Source organism: Pipistrellus hanaki (genome assembly GCF_964339955.1).
Source record: "Pipistrellus hanaki genome assembly, chromosome: 1".
Classification (NCBI taxonomy): Eukaryota; Metazoa; Chordata; class Mammalia; order Chiroptera; family Vespertilionidae; genus Pipistrellus; species Pipistrellus hanaki.
In genome coordinates, this window is record NC_140503.1 from 26648430 (window position 1) to 26667692 (window position 19263).

General features: G+C 41.7%; 1 protein-coding gene and 1 long non-coding RNA gene across 2 annotated transcripts in view; one reads left to right on the plus strand and one right to left on the minus strand.

Moving 5' to 3' along the window:
• ARG2 (arginase 2) overlaps nucleotides 1–19263 on the minus strand; it is a 33286-nt gene that overhangs the window by 6612 nt on the left and 7411 nt on the right. Inside the window, exons 3-4 of the mRNA XM_084867018.1 lie at nucleotides 4219–4396; nucleotides 127–286 (exon numbers count right to left, since the gene is read on the minus strand). Coding sequence (XP_084723144.1) covers nucleotides 127–286; nucleotides 4219–4396 — 338 coding nt within the window. The remainder of the gene's footprint in view (nucleotides 1–126; nucleotides 287–4218; nucleotides 4397–19263) is intronic.
• Nucleotides 12313–18768, plus strand: LOC311613462. The gene is made up of 3 exons (XR_014793461.1): nucleotides 12313–16197; nucleotides 17431–17584; nucleotides 18118–18768. It is a non-coding gene; the product is annotated as an uncharacterized lncRNA (long non-coding RNA).

A 19263-nucleotide genomic window follows, 5' to 3' on the forward strand; every position in this document is an offset into this window, starting at 1 on the left:
ATGAACAAATGAAGGCATTGGAAGCATTTCTACCACTGGCAACCCATCCTTCACAGAAATCTTACCGAACTGGACCCTCAAGCCCCTGCAAGCCATTCGACTTTCTTTTCATCTTGGCCTACTGACCTTGTCCTGTAGTTCTCGGAGGAGAAAGGAAACGGGCTGTCCATGGAGACATCCAGATGAGGTGGTGAGGGGTGTATTAATGTCAGCATGGGCATCAACCCAGATCACACAAAGGTCTGGGCAGTGTCGGGCATGGCCACTAATGGTACCAATTGCCAAGCTGTAAAGAACAAATATAGATGACCCTTGAACAACACGTTTGAACTACATGGATTTCTTTCAAAAATACCTGTAACTATTTTTTTGTTGTTTGTCTTGTTAAACATTCTCACCTCAGGGTCTTTTTTCCATTGATTTTCCAGAGAGGGAAGGAGGGAGAGAATGAGAGAGAGAATGAGAGAGAGAGAGAGAGAGAGAGAGAGAGAGAGAGAGAACGCACATGTGCCCCAACCGGGGCCAGGGATCAAGTCTGCAGCCGAGCCGAGGTATGTGCCCTTGACCAGAATCAAACCCAAGACCCTTCAGTTCACAGGCCGACGCTCTAACCACTGAAACAAACCGTAATTATTTTTAATCCACGATTGGAAGTCTGGATGCAGAGGGTCAACTATATGCATTGCTCTATACCATTACCATTTTAGATAAAGGACTTGAGTATCCACTGATTTTGATATTGGTGGGAGGGCCTTAAAGCCAATCCTTTGAAGATACCAAGGGACAACTTAAGTTTTTGATGAGTCAAACGTTGTATTTGGATTTTTCAACTGTGCAGGGGGGTGTGCCCTTAATCCGAGTTGTTCAAGGGTCACTAGTCTCCAATAATCTTCAAGGCCCTCTGCTTGGCAAACATCATCAATAACAAATGTCCTCAGCCAGTGCAGCTCATACTTTGTCCTCGGGGCAAAGTCAGGGCTCCAGACTCAGGCAGGATTCGGATGAGACAGAATCTACGGGGCTGAGGTTAAGTGAGCTAGATAGGGAGAAATGGAAGGCTCTACATGTTCAAAGCTGACCACTGGTTGTCCCCTGCAGTGTGACAGACTGCCCCAATCCCTAAAATTTGATCCAGAAAGGGACCTTAAATACTTGTTCAAGAAGGAAATCCAATTAAAGGATGTGGTCTATATATAACAACTCATAAATGTTTGGGAAACATTTATGGGAAACCAGGGAGATATAATTATCACTTTCAAAGAATTAGTTACATTAACTTTTAAGTCAGCCTTATAGCTTTTAAAAATAAATATACTTTCTAAAATGAAAAATCAAAGTTAAGTCTTTAACAGAGCAACCCAATTAAAAACCTCTTTTAGAGCACTGAATAAAATACAAGTTTATTTGCATGTTATATACATTAGTATGACATTCAAATATCATTGTTTGTTTTTGCCTTTCCTTATCCTTGGTATCTTCTTACGTTAGCCAGCTGTCCTGTCTCAGCTGTAGAAATATAGCAAATGAAATAGTGGTTGGAAAGCTTCCCAACTTCTGTAACCAAAGAATTTGACATAGATGCGAAATACAGCTTAAGCATCTTGGGAACTAACTGTAGTCATCCTTCTTGGTCAGGATAGCATGCGACAGGATTTTCACCTGCATGTCCCACATAGGGCCTTTTTGAGGAATAGCATGGTCCAGTGCTAAAAGCAGTGGATTAAGTCAGAATGCTGTGTTGTTTCCTCCTTTCCCCCCTCAGGAAGAGGTGTATGATCTAGGATGAGTCATAATTTCTCTAGACTTCAGTTTCCTTTTCTAAAAGGCAGGGATACTAATCTCAGTCTGTTTAAGTCAGAGTTGGCTTGATGATTAAGTCCATACTGTATGTTGTATATAAAAGGAACAGTGACCCTAAAACTTCCTATTCCTCGCCTGGCTGGTGTTGCTCAGTTGTTGGAGTGTCAGAGCATCAGCCTTGTGCACCAAAGCGTCTCAGGTTCCATTCCCAGGCAAGGGCACATACCTGGGTTGCAGGTTCTATCCAGTCCCCCCGCCCCCCATCAGGATGCAACCAATCGATGTGTCCCTCTCACATTGATGTCCTCTCCTCCCTCCCTCCCTAAAAGGGACACAGCTGCACAGCACCCGGCAGGAGAGGCTGAAGCAGCATTTGAAGCCCCTGCACAAAGCCAACCAGGAGAAAGAGGCCAAGGTGAACACACCTGCAGGACAGGATCATCCTGCAGGGGACAGTGGACAGCGTGGTGGGTGTCTCCTCCCTCCCTCCCTAAAAGACAGTCCTCTTCCTTTAAAATGTTCAATAGCTATTCAGGTTTTATACTCATCCCTTCCTGTCTAGAATCTTCCAGATAGCTTAGGTTTTAGTACTGAATAGGAAATCGGGAGCAGTGACAGGGTTGCAAATATAGATAGATAGCTATAGACAAAAGAAAAGCCAAGGACTATGATAATCATATTGATAAGCAGTCTCCAAACATTGAGAATATGATTAGACATACAATATAAATGAACTTTGAGAGCACTAAGCTAAGAGGCAGGAGACCTACACTCTAGTTGATTTAATTACATCTCATTAGAGAACCTGGGACTACTTTCTTATTCTATCTAAAATTTTATTCATACTGAAGAATCTACCTTCAGTTTTCCAGTTGTAACAAAGATTTAACTTCTTTTAAGTGATCTGAAAAGCTCTCTAAGCATCTTAAGGAAAGTTGCTAAAATGGAACTCAAAAGAAAAGTGAATTGCCTATTGGATTTGAATCCCAGCTCTACTTCTTGGCTGTAGACCTTGAGTAAGTTATCTAACCTCTGACCCTCAGTGTTCCCAGCAGTAAGTCAAATAAAACTATATTTGCTTCACTCGCGTCATTATGATGATGATTATCTGAGAATATATATATATATATATATATATATATATATATATGTATGAAGTGCTTAATACTCCTAGTACTTTAATGCCATTTTTTTCTTTCTAACAAAAACTACCATTTCTTAGCTCCCCTGTGAAATGTTGACTACTGTCGTCCAGACTGATCTCTGAAATTCTGTATAATTTAATTTCTTTCATTCCATGCATAGTATTTATTTCATCTAAGCCCAATAAGTCACAAGTTTCCCACAATCCCTTGAGAACACATCAGAAGAGTGTTCAATACAGTATATGCTGATTTACTAAGAGAGGAAGAATCTATTGTGTCAGTCACCTAGGGTCAGTTACTGTGGAGATAGAGAATGCATTCATATGACAAGTGTGGAATTTGGAACAAACCTATGAGCAGAAATGCTTTAAAAAAAAGAAGACCCAAAAAGTCCAGCCTATCCTTCCAATCCTCCCAATAGCCAAATGAAAGTCGTAAGACAGTTTCTTAAGAAAGCTTTCTAAGAGGAAAGCATGAAATACTGGACTGTGTCTAAAAGCTTTGCATAGTTTACTTTGAACTCGTCCTCCTACTATACAAAATAAACTACATGTACCTCCAGCAGCTCATAATTTTCGACATCAAAATGCTATTATGGCCCTAGCTTTTTTTGCTTAGTGGATAGAGCATCAGTCTGAGGATTGAAGGATCTCGGGTTTGATTCCAGTCAAGGGCATTTACCTTGGTTGCACGCTTGATCCCCAGCCCTGGCCAAGGCATTCGTGGAGGCAACCAATCAATGTGTCTCTCTCATACTGATTTTTCTCTCTGTCTCTCCTCCTTTCTTTACTATCTCTAAAAATAAATGGAAAAAAATATCCTTGATTAACAAATAAAATAAATACAAATAAATAAATGCTTATTTTTAAAAATGCTGTTATGCATTGTTGACTTTAAAAGTCAGCCAGATTTCCCCCCAGGAAAATGGGTTTCTTCAGGAACAATAGAATTGTAACCCCGAACATGTAACCGTGGCGGGCCACATGCAAATTTACTAAAACAAAGGAGAGAGAATTATTTTATAGAGGGGGAAAGAAGTTGGAAGGGCTGTTACAAAGAGTTCCTGCTGCTGTGCTTCAAGATCAACTGACAGGGCATGACAGCTTTTACTTCTGGCCTCTCTATTTCATATAAGTTTCTGCTTATTAATTTTTTCCCATCATACCCTAAAAATTCTGAGGGCTAGTTTACTCAGGAAACTGAGACAAGCTCATTGATTAGCCCAAAGCTTTGTGCAATGTAGCCCCACCACCACCACTGGCTCCCAACTTACCTGTGGTCTCCTCCCACTGTGACACAGCTGTAGCCACCTGATACTGCTCTACTAACTACCTCAGCCAGTTCCTGGTTGGCGAGGCCCACCGAGCGAGGATTTGCTATCAGGTTGTTGTACAGATCATCCTTGGGGACTGGAGTGAAACTCAAATCTCCAAAGTCCTTTAGGTGGCAGCCTAGAAACAAGTGGAGCATGATAAGATTAATTGGAAATGGTATTCCAACTCTTACTGGCCTGGGCCAGAAATAATAACTTGTGACCAACCTCATTTTGTCTCAGTAAAATTCAAAATGTAACATGACTGTCAGGATGACCTCCTAGAAATCCTGTGGGGTAGATCCTATCAGGAATATCATTTTGCAAATGAAGAAAGGTTTTGGAAAATGAAACCCAGAAATGTTACTGACATTAACAATCACGAAATTTGGAGCAATTAAACCTCTATCCCAGAGTTATAGCATGGAAGTAAAATACCAACAGGATTTAAAGTTAATTTAGGACAAAACTACACATACAAAATTTTTCATGTTATAAACTAGATCTCAAGGTCACACAGCTGCTAAATGCCAGAATCAGGAACAAATCCAGGTCTTCTGCCCCCAAAGTTTGTATTCTTGACTATGCAGTTGTCTCCTAGAGTCCCACTTAAATATATATATTGATTTCAGGGAGAAAGGGAGAGGGAGAAAGAGACAAATAGAGATGATGAGAACTATAGATCAGCTGTCTCCTGCACAACCCCTACTGTGGATCAAACCTGGGATCTTTCATTTGGCAGGCTGATGCTCTATCCACTGAGCCAAACCAACTACGACCCAAAGAATCCCTCTTGATTGCACCACTTTAAGAACTAGACAGTCCTCTCTGAAGAACCAACAAGACAGTGGACATGGAGCTGGAGCAGAAGCAAACCTTCCGCGGTGTGCACCTTGACCCACTGCTGGACATGGCCTCCTGGCAGCTGCCACGGTGACAGCTGCACAGCACCTGGCAGGAGAGGCTGAAGCAGCATTTGAAGCCCCTGCACAAAGCCAACCAGGAGAAAGAGGCCAAGGTGAACACACCTGCGGGACAGGATCATCCTGCAGGGGACAGGGGACAGCGTGGTGGGTGTCTCCATTGGCAAGACCTTCACCCAGATGGGATTCAAGCCCAAGATGATTGGCACTACCTGGGTGAGTTCTCCATTGCCTACAAAGCCCATGAAGCAAGGCTGGCCCGGCATTGGAGAAACCCACTCCTGCTTCATTTCCCTCAAGTAGCTGGTTCAGCCAATGAAGGCACTGACTTCTCTTTAAAAAAAATAAAACAAAAAAAAAAAGAACTAGTGATATGTTCTGACAATAAACTGTAACTTTTCCCCACTAAGGTTTCACATATTTCAAAGAACTGGGATACCGGTCACTACACATTAATTTTTATCTTTGGTGTAAACACTAGTCTTTCCATCTTAGCCATGTTTTGGATGAGGACTAAATGATCTAACTCTATCAGGAAGAAATCTGAATTTACCAGAGAACAGAACATTACCATAGATTGTATCCTTAAGGTCCTGCTTAAACTGAAGTACAGGTACATTGCGGGAGGAGGGGAAGTGGTCACAGGATATACATCTTTTTTCTTTTTTAAAATATATTTTTATTGATTTCAGAGAGGAAGGGAGAGGCAGAGAGAGACAGAAACATCAGATGAGAAAATCATTGATCAGCTGCTTTCTTCACATCCCCTACTGGGGATCAAGCCCACAACCCAGGCATGTGCCCTGACCAGGAATCAAACTGTGATCTCCTGGTTTCTAGGTCGATGCTCAACCACTGAGCCACACTGGCTTGGCAGGATAGACATCTTAATATTTGCAGAACTTTGTGATGAAGATTTGGATTAAGACCAGCATGGACCCACTTTGGTCAACTAAGGGATCACCATTAAAAGGGATACTGGAAGCAAAACAGAAAACCTTATCCTATTTTTAATTAAAGAATTCAGCTAGAGTTCCATATGTGCCTTTTGGTCACTGAATTTTTAAAAATAATTTTTTAAAAGGCCTAGAACTAGAGATCTGGACAACTAAATAGAAGAAAGGGGGAAGGTGTTGAAATAGGAGAAGAAAAATATGACAAGAGACCAAAGACATTAGGAACCTAAAGAAAAAAAGACCAAATAAAACATCTATAAAAATCTTTAAAAAATCAAAGGAAAAAAGCCATGCATAAAGTCATTATGCACTTTACTAAATCTCAAAATATGCAGGACACTTTAGATTTAAGAGAAATGAAGCTTTAACTTTCAAACTAATATCAGATCTTGCCATTGTTGACAACACAGTCTTGGGAAGGGCAGATTTTGAATGGCAGTATCTACTCTTGGATGCTTCTACTTCCACCTCCATGTTTATATCAGCATCTACTTAAACCGCATCAAACATTTAGATTCATACTAGGTTTAGGATATCAGGGCATGTCTGGTGTTTTATGTGGGTTGTATAATCTAATTAATAATGTTCATATTAAATAATTTTTGAAAACTACTTTTAACTCATTTAATCCTTACATGACCAAGAAGTAGCACATGGAAATTAAAGCGATCAACCTGGTGGGTAAGTGACAGAACTTGAGGAGCACTCAAGTCCAATCATGGAATCTAGGATGCAGACACAGAGAAGTATGACAACAAATAGTACTTGACTATTATTTACTTATCAGAAGCTGTGGAAAGCTTAAAAAGGAACCTAAAGAGAATTTGGTGGTCTTCTAACAACATTTCAAGGAAGAGACTGAATTTCCTAAAAGGATTCTGGTCATTAAATATGTAACTGTGGAGTGGATCACTAGATTAACTCACAGGCTGGATAATCAGTTCTACATGATTATGAAACACCATTTTCTCTGATTGCTTGTTCAGGGAACAGGCCTCTGGTTTTTGGTTTCCCAGTTGCTCTCATATAAGCAAGAGGGCTTCCTGACAGTGGATCCTGGAAGGCTGTTGCTCATCATAATTACACATACGCATTTGGGGTTATACATCATGGTTAGCATGAATCTCTGGGTCTGAGAGCCTGCTAAACACTGCACATATCAGGAGTTCTAGCCTTGACCAGTTTGGCTCAGTGGATGGAGCGTCGGCGTGCAGACTGAAAGGTCCCGGGTTCAATTCCAGACAAGGGCATGTACCTTGGTTTCGGGCACATTCCCAGTAGTGGGGGGTAATGCAGGAGGCAGGTGATTGATGTTTCTCTCTCATCAATGTTTCTAACTCTCTATCCTCCCTTCTTCTCTGTGAAAAAATCAATAAAATATATATATTAAAAAAAGTTGTGTCCATGGATGATCAGACCCCCCTGAAGGGATTAATGTCTTGAGAGGCCTTCTCTGAATAGCCTACCCTGTATAACTCCCAACTCTGCTCTTTCATTTCCACAATAAGTTTCAGGGAACAACTAGGTAAAATGAGTGCTAAAGGAGTGAAAGGAAATTCAATGACAATAAGGGTGTTCAAGGAATGACTCCTACAACAAGTAAAATTAGTACCAGCACTTTGCTAACTTTCATTGTTTTCTTTCTTTACTGGTAATAGAAATTTTCTGTAAAATTGGTAAGTGCCTAAGGATGACAGTCCCCTATCCTACTCTCTAGGCTTGACTACTCTATCCTGGAAGACCTTTATGCACAAACATAATCTGTACTATTATTTTACTTTGTGTACTATTCTTTTAAATAAAGTTGTTAGAGTAGGCTAAACTGCTCTAATGAACCTTCCCCAAAATAATGGCTCAAACACAGTAAATTGGTTTCTTGTTTATTTAACATCCAGGTAGATATTATAGGTCAGCAGGAGGCTTCCCTTCACGCAGTGATTCAGAGACCAGACTTCTTTCACTTGTGGTTCTGCCACGCCTAGGGTCCCAGGTTCAAGGCAGTGGGAGAGGAAGAAGAATTGAGAAGGCACACCTCTGCGTTTAAAGGCCCTGCTCTAGAAGTGACACATCACTCCTGCTCACATGACATTAGCCAGCAAGTGCAGGTCTAAGCTATGTCCAGAAGATGATGAGAATGGATTTTGGCAGATAGCAAAATGAGTTCTTTTAAATTCTATTGCCATACCTTTTTGTTTAAAAAAAAAAAAAATATATATATATATATATATATATATATATATATATATATATATATATAATTATTATTATTATTATTTTGAGAGAGAGAGAGGAAGGGAGAGGGAGTCAGAGAGACAACAATGTGAGAAAGAAACATCAATCGGCTGCCTCCAGCATACCCCCTATCACACCTCCTCCTGGGGATTGAGCCCACAACCCAGCATGTGCCTTGACAGGGAATTGAACCAGCAACCTTTTAGTACATGGGATGATGCCCAACCAACTGAGCCACACCTGCCTGGGCAGCTGCCATAATCTTTAATAACTAAGAACTCAAATATTAAAGCTTATGCTATGGATCCTAACTATGATAATCCTAACCTCTAATCATTACAGAGCTGAATCAGTGAATATACTATGCCATCCTGCCACAGCCTCTTAGGAGCTTTCTCCTCTAACACCTACTGTTCCCATAGCACTGTAGCACCCAGAGGACTAGTGGAGTAGAGCACAGCATGGGTTTCTAAAGATGAACAAGGACCTGAAAGAAGAACTGTACATTCCATGTTTGGAAAACAGTTAAGCAACTTAATAGAAATGAGAAGTCTGCATATTGGAGCAATGCAATAGGTTGTAGAGAACATGATTTGCAACCCACAGGCCAGAGTTTCTGAGAAGTGAGGCGGCTACTGGGATGTTATTTTTTTTTTCCCTAAGAGTCTAAATGAACTAAGTAATAATGAAGCTATGACTTTGTCAGAGTGCTGTGACAAATCTAGTTCAAAAGGCACAAGAAATGGTCTAATTTTTTTTATAGATTTTTTTATTTTTATCTTTAATATATTTTATTGATTTTTTACAGAGAGGAAGAGAGAGGGGTAGAGAGTTAGAAATATCTATGAGAGAGAATCATCGATCAGCTGCTTCTTGCACACCTCCTACTGGGGATGTGCCCGCAACCAAGGCACATGCCCTTGATCGGAATCGAACCCGAGACCTTTCAGTCCGCAGGCTGACGCTCTATCCACTGAGCCAAACCGGTTTTGGCTAATTTTTTTTTTAAATCTTCATCCAAGGATGTTTTTCCCATTGATTTTTAGTGAGAGTGGAGGGAGAGGGAGAGAAAGAGAGAAACACTGATGTGAGAGAGACAATCGATTGGTTGCCCCTGACCAGGGCTAGGAGCCTTCAGTCCACAGGCTGATGCCTTATCCACTGAAGCCAGAGCTCTACTCATTAATTTTTAAAGAATCTTAGAGTAATAATGAAAAGAGCAAATATTATAAACAGAGCAAATATTATAAAAGAGCAAATATTATAAACATGGAAGGAATGTCTGCCTGTCATGCTTGAGGGAGCTGTCCATTTCTTAAACTTTTTTTGTGCTTCAAGTCAACTCACCTGCAAATCTAAATCAGATGAAACATAATGTTTTGTTGTTAATCCTCACCCGAGGATAGACAGACAGTCATTGATGTGAGAGAGAGTCATCAACTGGTTGCCTCTCGCATGTGCCATGACCCTTCGATGTGTGGGCTGACGTTCTAATCACTGGACAAAACCTACCATGGCAAGACAATGTTTTGTTGTTTTTTTAAGACATAATGTTTTATTACTGCTCTTTCCTGTCTTATAAGAAGGCACTAGAGGACAGAATGAACCTGAAACTGCAAGGAAGCTCGTATGACAAACAGATTTGGAAACAACTTGAAAGGGCTCTGCCTTTTGACACGCAGTGGGGCCAAGCAAAGCTCTGCCTAGACTGACAGCCTCCGTGCTTCTCTCCCAGTGCTGGTAATAAAAATACACCGAATACTATTAGGATCGTTTAGGCCCAGGTGTCACCTTTGGCCCTGATAAACATCTCCAGGCTCCACTGGAGTGAAACGAGAACACAAGTGCATCAACAGAATGATGCAACCATCTGGTAGGGAAGAAATCAAAACAGCCCTACCTGACCTTAGCAGTGTGTGCAGACAGCACTTCTATTTAGGGTCCTGATCACTAGTGAATCCCGCAAAAAGCCAGGGACAGGAAAGAGGGAAACGGAGGAAAAGTATCTGCCTCCACACACCACACTATGCTAGCTGCTTTACAGATAGCTGCTAATCTTCACACCCTCATGGGTTTCACGTACTTCAGACGGACAAATTCAGCAGTTAAATAGCTCCAACTGGTTAGAGCCTGAGTCACCCTTTGCTTGGAAACTCATAGAAGACACTGTTACAAGTGAGCAGGCATTTGTCATTATCTTAAAGGTAACTCCAGTACCTCCCTACTGCTCCAAAGGCTCCCCGTAAGTCGAGAGGGATGGGCTGACATGGGATAAGCGACGGAGCCCCAGGCAGTCCATGGGCAGAATAGTGGCAGGGCCCATCAGTGTGCAGTTTTTTTGTTTGTTGTGTTGTTTTGTGTGTGTGTGTGTGCGCGCGCGCTTCAGACTGTGCCTGAAATAGAATAGAGTGTTTATGACTTGTCAGGAATAACAAGTCAGTGAAACCTGGAGAAAAACAAAGATGCTGAGATCTCACTTGGTGCTGAGAGACTACTAATCCTAATGGCTTTTAAAATTACAGACTTAAACACTCTGTAAGACAGATCTAGCTCCATGCAAAGGGAATTCTAATCTTTTAAAGGACTGCTCCTGCTAATTCTTAGAACCCCAAAGCTGTGCCTGGAAAACCAGTTAATTGAAAACCAAGCTGCAGTGTTCCTGGAGGCGGTCTAGCAAATGGCCACAGGCCATTCAGTCCATTTGAAGTCAAATTGCTCTTATCCCTAAAATGTGATTTGGGTAAGAACTTTTGAAGAGACTGTTATTTAAGGTAAACTCATTTGGTTTCTACCAATAAAATGAAGAAGTCTGAATTTTACTTAGTTCATTTAACTCCCTAAGCTGTACAGTCTCATGAAGCATGTGTTGGGGTATCTAAAAATCAGTTTGTTGCCCAGCCCGTGTGGCACAGTGGTTGAGCACTGACCTATGAATGAGGTAGTCACAGTTTAATTCCCCAGTCAGGGCACATGCCTGGGTTGTGTGCTCAGTCCCCACTGGGGGATGTTCAGGAGGTAGCCAGTCAATCAATGATCTCTCTCTTTCCCTTTCTAAAATCAACAAAATATTTTATTTTGCTTCCTCAGGCCCAGTCTCCAAAATGTTTGGTAAGAGGTCATATCACACAAGTACACATATTTGTTCTAGGTCACTTTTTCACAGTTCCTGAAAAGACTCCAACCAGCACTCTCAACATCTCCTTCCTCCCTACTCTGCCCTCCTGTTGTCTCTGCAGCAGCTAGGTGTTGTTAGACACGGAGAACACCACCGTGGCAGGGGGAGTGGTACTGAGAGCTCCAATGACAAACGGATTTGGAGCCAACTTGAAAGGGCTCTCATGTTTGCCTTGCAAAAAAACCAAAGCTCTGCATAGACTGACAGCCTCACTGCTTCTCTCCTAGTGCTGGTAATAAAAATACACGGAATACTATTAAGACCTTTTAGACCCAGATGGCCTTGATAAGAAGGTGGCCCTGGGCATCCCGGCCAGTGATTTCGGACATGTCCACTTAACATATGCCACAGTTAAGATAACTGATACCAACATGGTGTTAATAAATGCCTTTGCACAAATGTGATTCTTGAGTAAAAAAAATTAACTTGAAAACTTCGCTCCAGACATGTAACTGAGATGACTTGCAACACCATTTAGGTTTCCTGATAATTGCATCTCCAGCTACATCTGTCCTTCTTTCCTGAGGAGAACAGAGAGTATCACTGTCTGAAGACAGGCTTAACAATGTATGCTGCTATGAACCAAACTCATGTCAACCCTCTGAACAATGATAGGTCAGCGTAAGTCAGCTCGGTCTTCTGCAGACTGTCAGCTGACGGTACCCTAGCAGCCTGGTTCCAGCGCAGGCAGGATGGAGGTAAGAGGAGGGTTTCTTTGGCTTCCTAAGTCACTACAACAAAACCAATTTCCCTCTTTCAGGACAAGATGGTTGAGCGTCACTGCAAAATGATCTGCTGACAAACTTCAAGCTATTCCAATGTCTAATAACCACAGGAAGAGATAGCAAGAATGTGATCCTTTTTAAATTCTTTTTTTTTAAAATATATTTTATTGATTTTGTACAGAGAGGAAGGGAGAGAGATAGAGAGTTAGAAACATCAATGAGAGAGAGTCATCGACCAGCTGCCTCCTGCACACCTCCTACTGGGGATATGCCCGCAACCAAGGTACATGCCCTTGACCGGAATCGAACCCGGGACCCTTCAGTCCCTAAGCCGAGGCTCTATCCACTGAGCCAAACCGGTCCCGGCCCTTTTTAAATTCTTGACACTTGACCTTGTTCCAGAAAGGATTTAAAGGGAGATGCATCAGGCTAGTGACTATGGCTCTGCCAGTTAACAGTCCAGATGTGTAGCTCCAGACCTCAGACCCTGGGCTAGCATCATGATGTGTATTCTTCAAGAACCTCACATTGGAACGCATTCCGTACTACTCTGGGCTGAGAGCCGAGGGCTGCAAACATCGCCTTTTGCCCATCCTGCCACAGTGGGTCCAGTGCCTTACGAGATGCAAAGGAAAAATTCCAGGCCCATAACTTCTTAGAAGAGTCAAGATGTCCAACCAAGTACAGTTTCTAAGCTTGTCCTACCTCAAGGACAAGGCTTGCTTAACGCAAAAATAAACCTTGTTACATTTGTTATAAGGATTAAATAAGAAAAAAGCACATATATGCCAAGAATTACATATTAGTGTAACTGGGTAAGGCATCTTTGTCGTTTTTCTCCTGCAGGGGAAAAAAAATTCCCTTTCTTCCCTTCTAGGTTCTTAGGCTGGTTAAATCAATGCCCCCAGACAACTGGAGAAGGGGGTAGGTGATTGGGGCTTCAAAGGGAAAGAAGACAATTCACAGGAAGATGGGAAGACCCAACTTTTAGTAAACAACTGTTTGCCATCTAGGCAGAAATACAGGACCTTGGACTTTGAACAAACAGGACCTGCCTCCCACTGGCCACACCTAGCCCATACTCTTTGCAGTAATCTCGGGTGATAACTCTCTTCCTGGACCAGGCCTTCTCTCTAAATTCATTTGGGTAGTTAAAGGGGAAGTGAAAAGCTCTTGCTGAGTCTTCTGAACCTTGAATGACTTCAGCTGAAAGTAATAAACATGCCAAAGAGGCAATTTTGGGGAGGCTTTTTCTGAACCCCTTCACTCTCATCCGACCCTTTTTCTTTCCCTTGAAACTGATGGTGTAATCTAAGACTTCCCAAAACATGTTTGTAATAAGACTGTGATTTTAAAAGCTAGACTTTTGGGTAAGAATTAGAAAACAAATACAGGTACACTGATTTCTCACTGGAATGGTTCCTAAGGAGTTCAGCTGTCACACACAACTTGACCAGAAGGAGGAATTGTGGGTGAAAAAGGGACTCTGTCGTAAGTATGATCAGTAGCTAGGGTAATCTGATCTTAAATTGTTAGCTAGGAAGATCGTGGTGGATAGTCATACCCCAAGCCTATAAAATTCTTATCTTTGCTTTAAGCAATTCCTGTCCATTGTTCTTGTGCATCTTAAAATGACAGAAATCTTTTCTAAGCTTTCTTCCCACCCTCAAGGGAGAATATCTTGTTAACTATTCTGCAATCCAATCATCGAGACACTCCACCTAGCTTTCTCCCACCTTCATGTTATCTTTCTTACATTCCTTCAATTCCAAATGTATAAAAGCAACTGCAAAACTGTCATTCTCAAGAGCATTTGAGATCTTGCTTCTCATCACTGTCATCAGTTTGGCTCAAATAAAACAAACAAAATCTACAGGTATGGAGACAGCTAATTAAATCTTGGGAAACCCTAAGACCTAACCACAAAGTCACACCCTGCTGTGACTCAATCCTTAAGTCACACAGGAAAGTGTTTTCTAATTCTCTTCCTATTCAGTGGTCCTGACCTCGTGGGGTGAGGGAGAGAGCCAGGGAGATTCCATCTCTCTTCAAATCTGAACATTGTCAAACTTATTCTATTAGCACACACTCCCTACCAAGAGTTAGGTCATTCATAGGGAGAAAATTTCTTAAACCAACCACAGTAATTCCTTAGGTTCTGGGCCTCTGAATTGTGTTATTTTGGATATTGAAGGAATAACGCAACAGCTGTCTAAATAACTAGAGGTCAGCCTTACCTAAAGCAGTTATAATTAGCTACTTAGGTCCTGGTTCAAAAACAAGTGTTTAAAAAGGGAGCAAATGAAAGATGAAACGGAGGGCCTGGAGAATGGGACCAGGATATTGAAGGAGAAGACCCCTGCCGGCTGCCTTCCAGAGGTGAATGAGCCCGCGTGATGCAGTGGACACGCCTTTTGAGGGGAGGAGAGGAAGGGACGGGGCTTAGGGCACTCAGCACATGCTGACTGGTGGTTTCATGTAAGGCACATGATTAGGGACTAAGGAATCGGGGGCTTAGGGTATTTGGCAGGTGCTGATTGGTGGCTCAATGTACAGTCCCTATAAGGTGCCTTATTAGGTGCTCAGGAATGTCCGATTGCAGGTGGAGTTTATGTTATTTTCTGTCCATCAATTGGGGGAAGGACGGATCTATCAGCAAAAACTGGCCATTATCATCTACTAACATTTATCTTAAAGAATTTAATCAACTGGTAAGAGTTAAACAACATGAGATATGAGAGTTATTCTTTGAGTCATACATTCTTAAAAATCTGGAAAACCAAATGGTTTCTAAGAGCAAATCATTTTAAGAAAAAGGAAATAGTGATCTGGGAAAATCCCATAGGTCACATGTGAATGAAATGTGAACGAAAGCGAAGCTCTAACTCTGACATGTCTAGTGACTGAAAGTAACCTCAGGGGTGATCTGAGCATACACTACTATCTGGGCAGGTCACGGTGGATAGCCACGCCCCAAACATATAACTTATTTAGTATATCTATTCCTTAAGCAAACTCTGTCCGTTGTTTCTGTGCTTCTAGGTTAACACACCTTCAAAACGCCAGAGTAATCCTTTTTTTTAGACCCCTTGTAAACATGACCACCCTCAAGAAAGCGTAATCTTAACTATCCTGTAATAATAAAAGCCTAATATGCTAAGTGTCTGACCATTCATTGACTGTTTGACCAGTCGCTATGATGCGCACTGACCACCAGGGCCAGATGCTCCGACTGGTAGGTTAGCTTGCTGCTGGGGTCCATGGGTCAGACATGCCCTGGAGCCCTCCTGTGGTCCCTCCCTGGCCCACCAACCTCCTGCAGTCCCTGATTGTGCACCAGGCCTCTAGTCCTGTAATAAGAAACTGCAGCCTGGCTGGTGTGGCTCAGTGGTTGAGCATGGACCTATGAACCAGGCCCTGTCGGGTGGGGCACATGCCTAGGTTGTGGGCTTAATCACCAGGAGGGGGATGTGCAACAGGCAGCCAATTGATGTTCCTCTGTCATCAAAATGTTTCTATGTCTCTATCCTAGGCAGTAGTACTTAATGTTTCAATCTTTCTATTCTAGACAATATTTAATGGCTGATAACATCATTTGTGGTAGAAGTGTATACTGGCTATCTATGAATCAGAACCGCCGGAGGGGGTGGGGGATGGAGATTGAACCTAAATCTGACCAAGGATCTCGATCCAAATACAATTTACAGGAAATACAGAGGACAAAAGAACAAGTCATAGGTTGACGAGGATGCGACCTGCAAAATCCAAGCTGAGAGATTCTGCAGACACATGACCTAGTTTCCTCTAGAAATAAATTGCAAGGAAGAAGGAAATAACAGAGGAGGGACCTATAAAGGACCTAAGAGACAGCAATCAATATGGAACTTACTTGGATCCCAACTCAAATTGTAAAAATAAACATTAAAAATGTAAGTGAATAGGGCAGTGTGAACATTAAAAAGTGTAAGGGCAGATACAAATTGAACTGACTTTACTTGTCCCTATTGAAATTAGACCTTCTCCCCGTGTGCGGGCCCCCCCCCCCCCCCGAACTTTGTTTCAAAATTTCTCTTTCTGTCCTTTTCAAATGTATGTAAATCTTTATAATGACTAAATGAGCCCTTGCCAGTCTCACAACCCAAGAAGGTTTCCTCAAGGATCTGGGAATCATCTTTTTGAAATGCAAATATCTAGCCCTCCTTTCCCAGTTTCTATCCTATATAATAAAGAGCTAATATGCTAATTAGACTGGACAGTGGAATGACCTTCCAGAAAGGCCAGTGGGCAGGGGGTGGGGCCATGAGGCAGCTGGGGCTGCGAGGGCCAAGGCAGCCGGGACTGTGAAGGCCTAACCTTGCACGAATTTTGTGCATCAGGCCTCTAGGAGGAGAATAATAGGCTAACTTCTGTGGGCACAAAATGTAAGAATTCTTTAAAACTTATCCACAACACCTTTACCACACCTAAAAGGTGGTGGGTGCCTTGCTCCAATTTGCAAAACTGCCTCTGTTAAGATGAAAAGTTTGTTTACCCTTCAGATAAATGGAATCAACTAACACAGGTGGCCACTCCAATTTCCTTAAGTTAGGATGCACTCACTATATGTGACAAAAGGTACTATCAAGTTCTCTTACTGGAGGACCAGTTATCATTTATCTTGAAAACATCTAATGTCTTGCACCTTCTTGGCTATTTAAATTAGTGGATTTCTTTATCTTTGTAATCTTTTAGCAGATTGCCTGATTTAATGCTTATTCAATATAAACTGTTTTCTTTCTCTACTTCTTTAAGGGGTTTTCTCAATTGGGAGATTTTTTTTTTAATTATTTTTCCCACTCTAGCCATTTTGGATCAGTGGAAAGAGCGCTGGCCTGCAGACAGAAGGGTCCCAGGTTCAATTCTGGTCAAGGGCACATGCCTGGGTTGCAGGCTCGATCTCCAGTAGGGGTGTGCAGGAGGCAGCTGATCAATGATTCTCTCTCTATGATGTTTTTATCTATCTATTTTAAAAAATTATATTTCCCCAATGCTGGGTATCTGATATTAACTTATTTTAGGTGAGGTAAAGGTATTGTGGATAAGTTTTAAGGAATTCTTGTATTTTGAAGATAATGAAATATTTGCAGATGAAACTATATGATGTTTGTGATTTGCTTCAAAAGGTATCATGGTAGAGTGAAAAACATTCCTGTGTACTGATGACTGATGTTGGGAGATATATGTATTAAATTCATGGTGCTACCATCTCTACTATTGTTATGTTTGAACACTTCCATAATAAAAAGAGAAGATACATGGAAGCCAGCTGGTGTACAGGTATGGAGATGGGCGGGGAAACACGTGTTGGAGACAAAGCTTTGGACATCAGCATATAGGAGATAGGAAGGCCATGGAAATGGACAGTGTTAGCCACACAGCATAAATGCCATAAAACAAGAGGATCAAGGACAGAACCTTGAGGAACACTAACATGTAAGGGAGGGTTAGGAAGCAGATCTGGCAAAGGAACCCCAAGAGTTAAAACAAGAAGAGAGAGGTGTCAGTTTAATAAGGAAGGAATGGTTAACGTTTCAAATAAGGTGAATGGAATATAGCTGGTCTCCAACCTCAGCAAAACCAGTTCCATTGCAATGATAGCCCAGGACACCAGATTATAGCAAGTTGAAGTGTGAAAGGGCAGTGGAGAAAAAAGTATGGCGGCGAATGGAAGGTGAATAGAGAGAAGTTGAGAAACGAGGGGCGAGAAGGGATAACAGCAGGAACAAAAACCCTCAGAACACAGGAGGGTAAGGGATCTAGAGCACAGGGAGATGATGTGTCTAAGCAATATCTATTCTTCCCTTCTGCAGAGACAGGAGTTTTACTCGGGAACATGACTGTTTAGAAGAGAGACTAAGTTCACCACCACCTTCTGTAACTGGTGTGGCCATGCGACCCATTAGGGTCAACAGGATAATCAGAAGTGTCCTGCAGCAACTTCTTGGGAACATTCCTTACAGGAAAGCACGAGTTCTCCCTTTGCTTGCTTCTTCGGTCATTCTTCCATCCTGCTGCCCGTCAGACCCAGGCCCGCTGCTAGCGCAGCACAATAAGAATCTAGGTCTGGACTTCCAGGAACAGCTGCTAAACCAGCTCCGGCTTCTCTATAAACTCTCTTCACCGGAGAGTGAAATGGACTATTTTTCTTAAACCTCTATTTTGGGCTCTGATTATCATGTGCAATTGCACCTACCACATTGTCATGGCCATATGAGAAGAAGCTACAACCTCAAGTGACTTTCCTTGTTCTTCATACATTTCTATTCTAATTTACTTCTAAATGTTCCTTTTTATATTTTAAATTGTGGTAAAATACACATAAAGTAACCATCTTAAACTATTTTTAAGTGGTATTAAGCACATTCACCATTGTTCTGTATCAACACCATCTATCTCCAGAACTCTTTTCATCTTACAAAACTGACATTTTGTACCCATTAAACAATCTCTCTCCACTCCCCATCCTGTGAGTCCTGGCAACCACCATTCTACTTTCCGTCTCTATGGATTTGACTATTCTAGGTACCTTATAAGTAGACTCATCCTACATGTATTTGACTTTTTGAGAGTGTTGTATTTAATTTAGCACAATGTTTTCAAAGTTCACCTATTCTATAGCACATATCAGAATTTCCTTCCTCTTTAAGACTGAATAATATTCCATTGTATGTATTAACCACATTTTGCTCATTCATCATCAATAGACACGTGAGTTACATCCACCCTTTGGCTATTACGGATAAGTTGTTATGAACATGGGTGTACAAATATCACTTTGAGACGTTACTTTCAACGTTTGGATATATGCTCAGAGTGAAACTGTTGGATCCTATTTTTCATTTTTGGGGGAACCACGATACTATATCATTTTACACAGGACACAGAGGTTCCATAGCTCGATATTTTTACCAACCCATGTTTTTTTACTCTAGCTATCCTAATGGGTATCATTAACT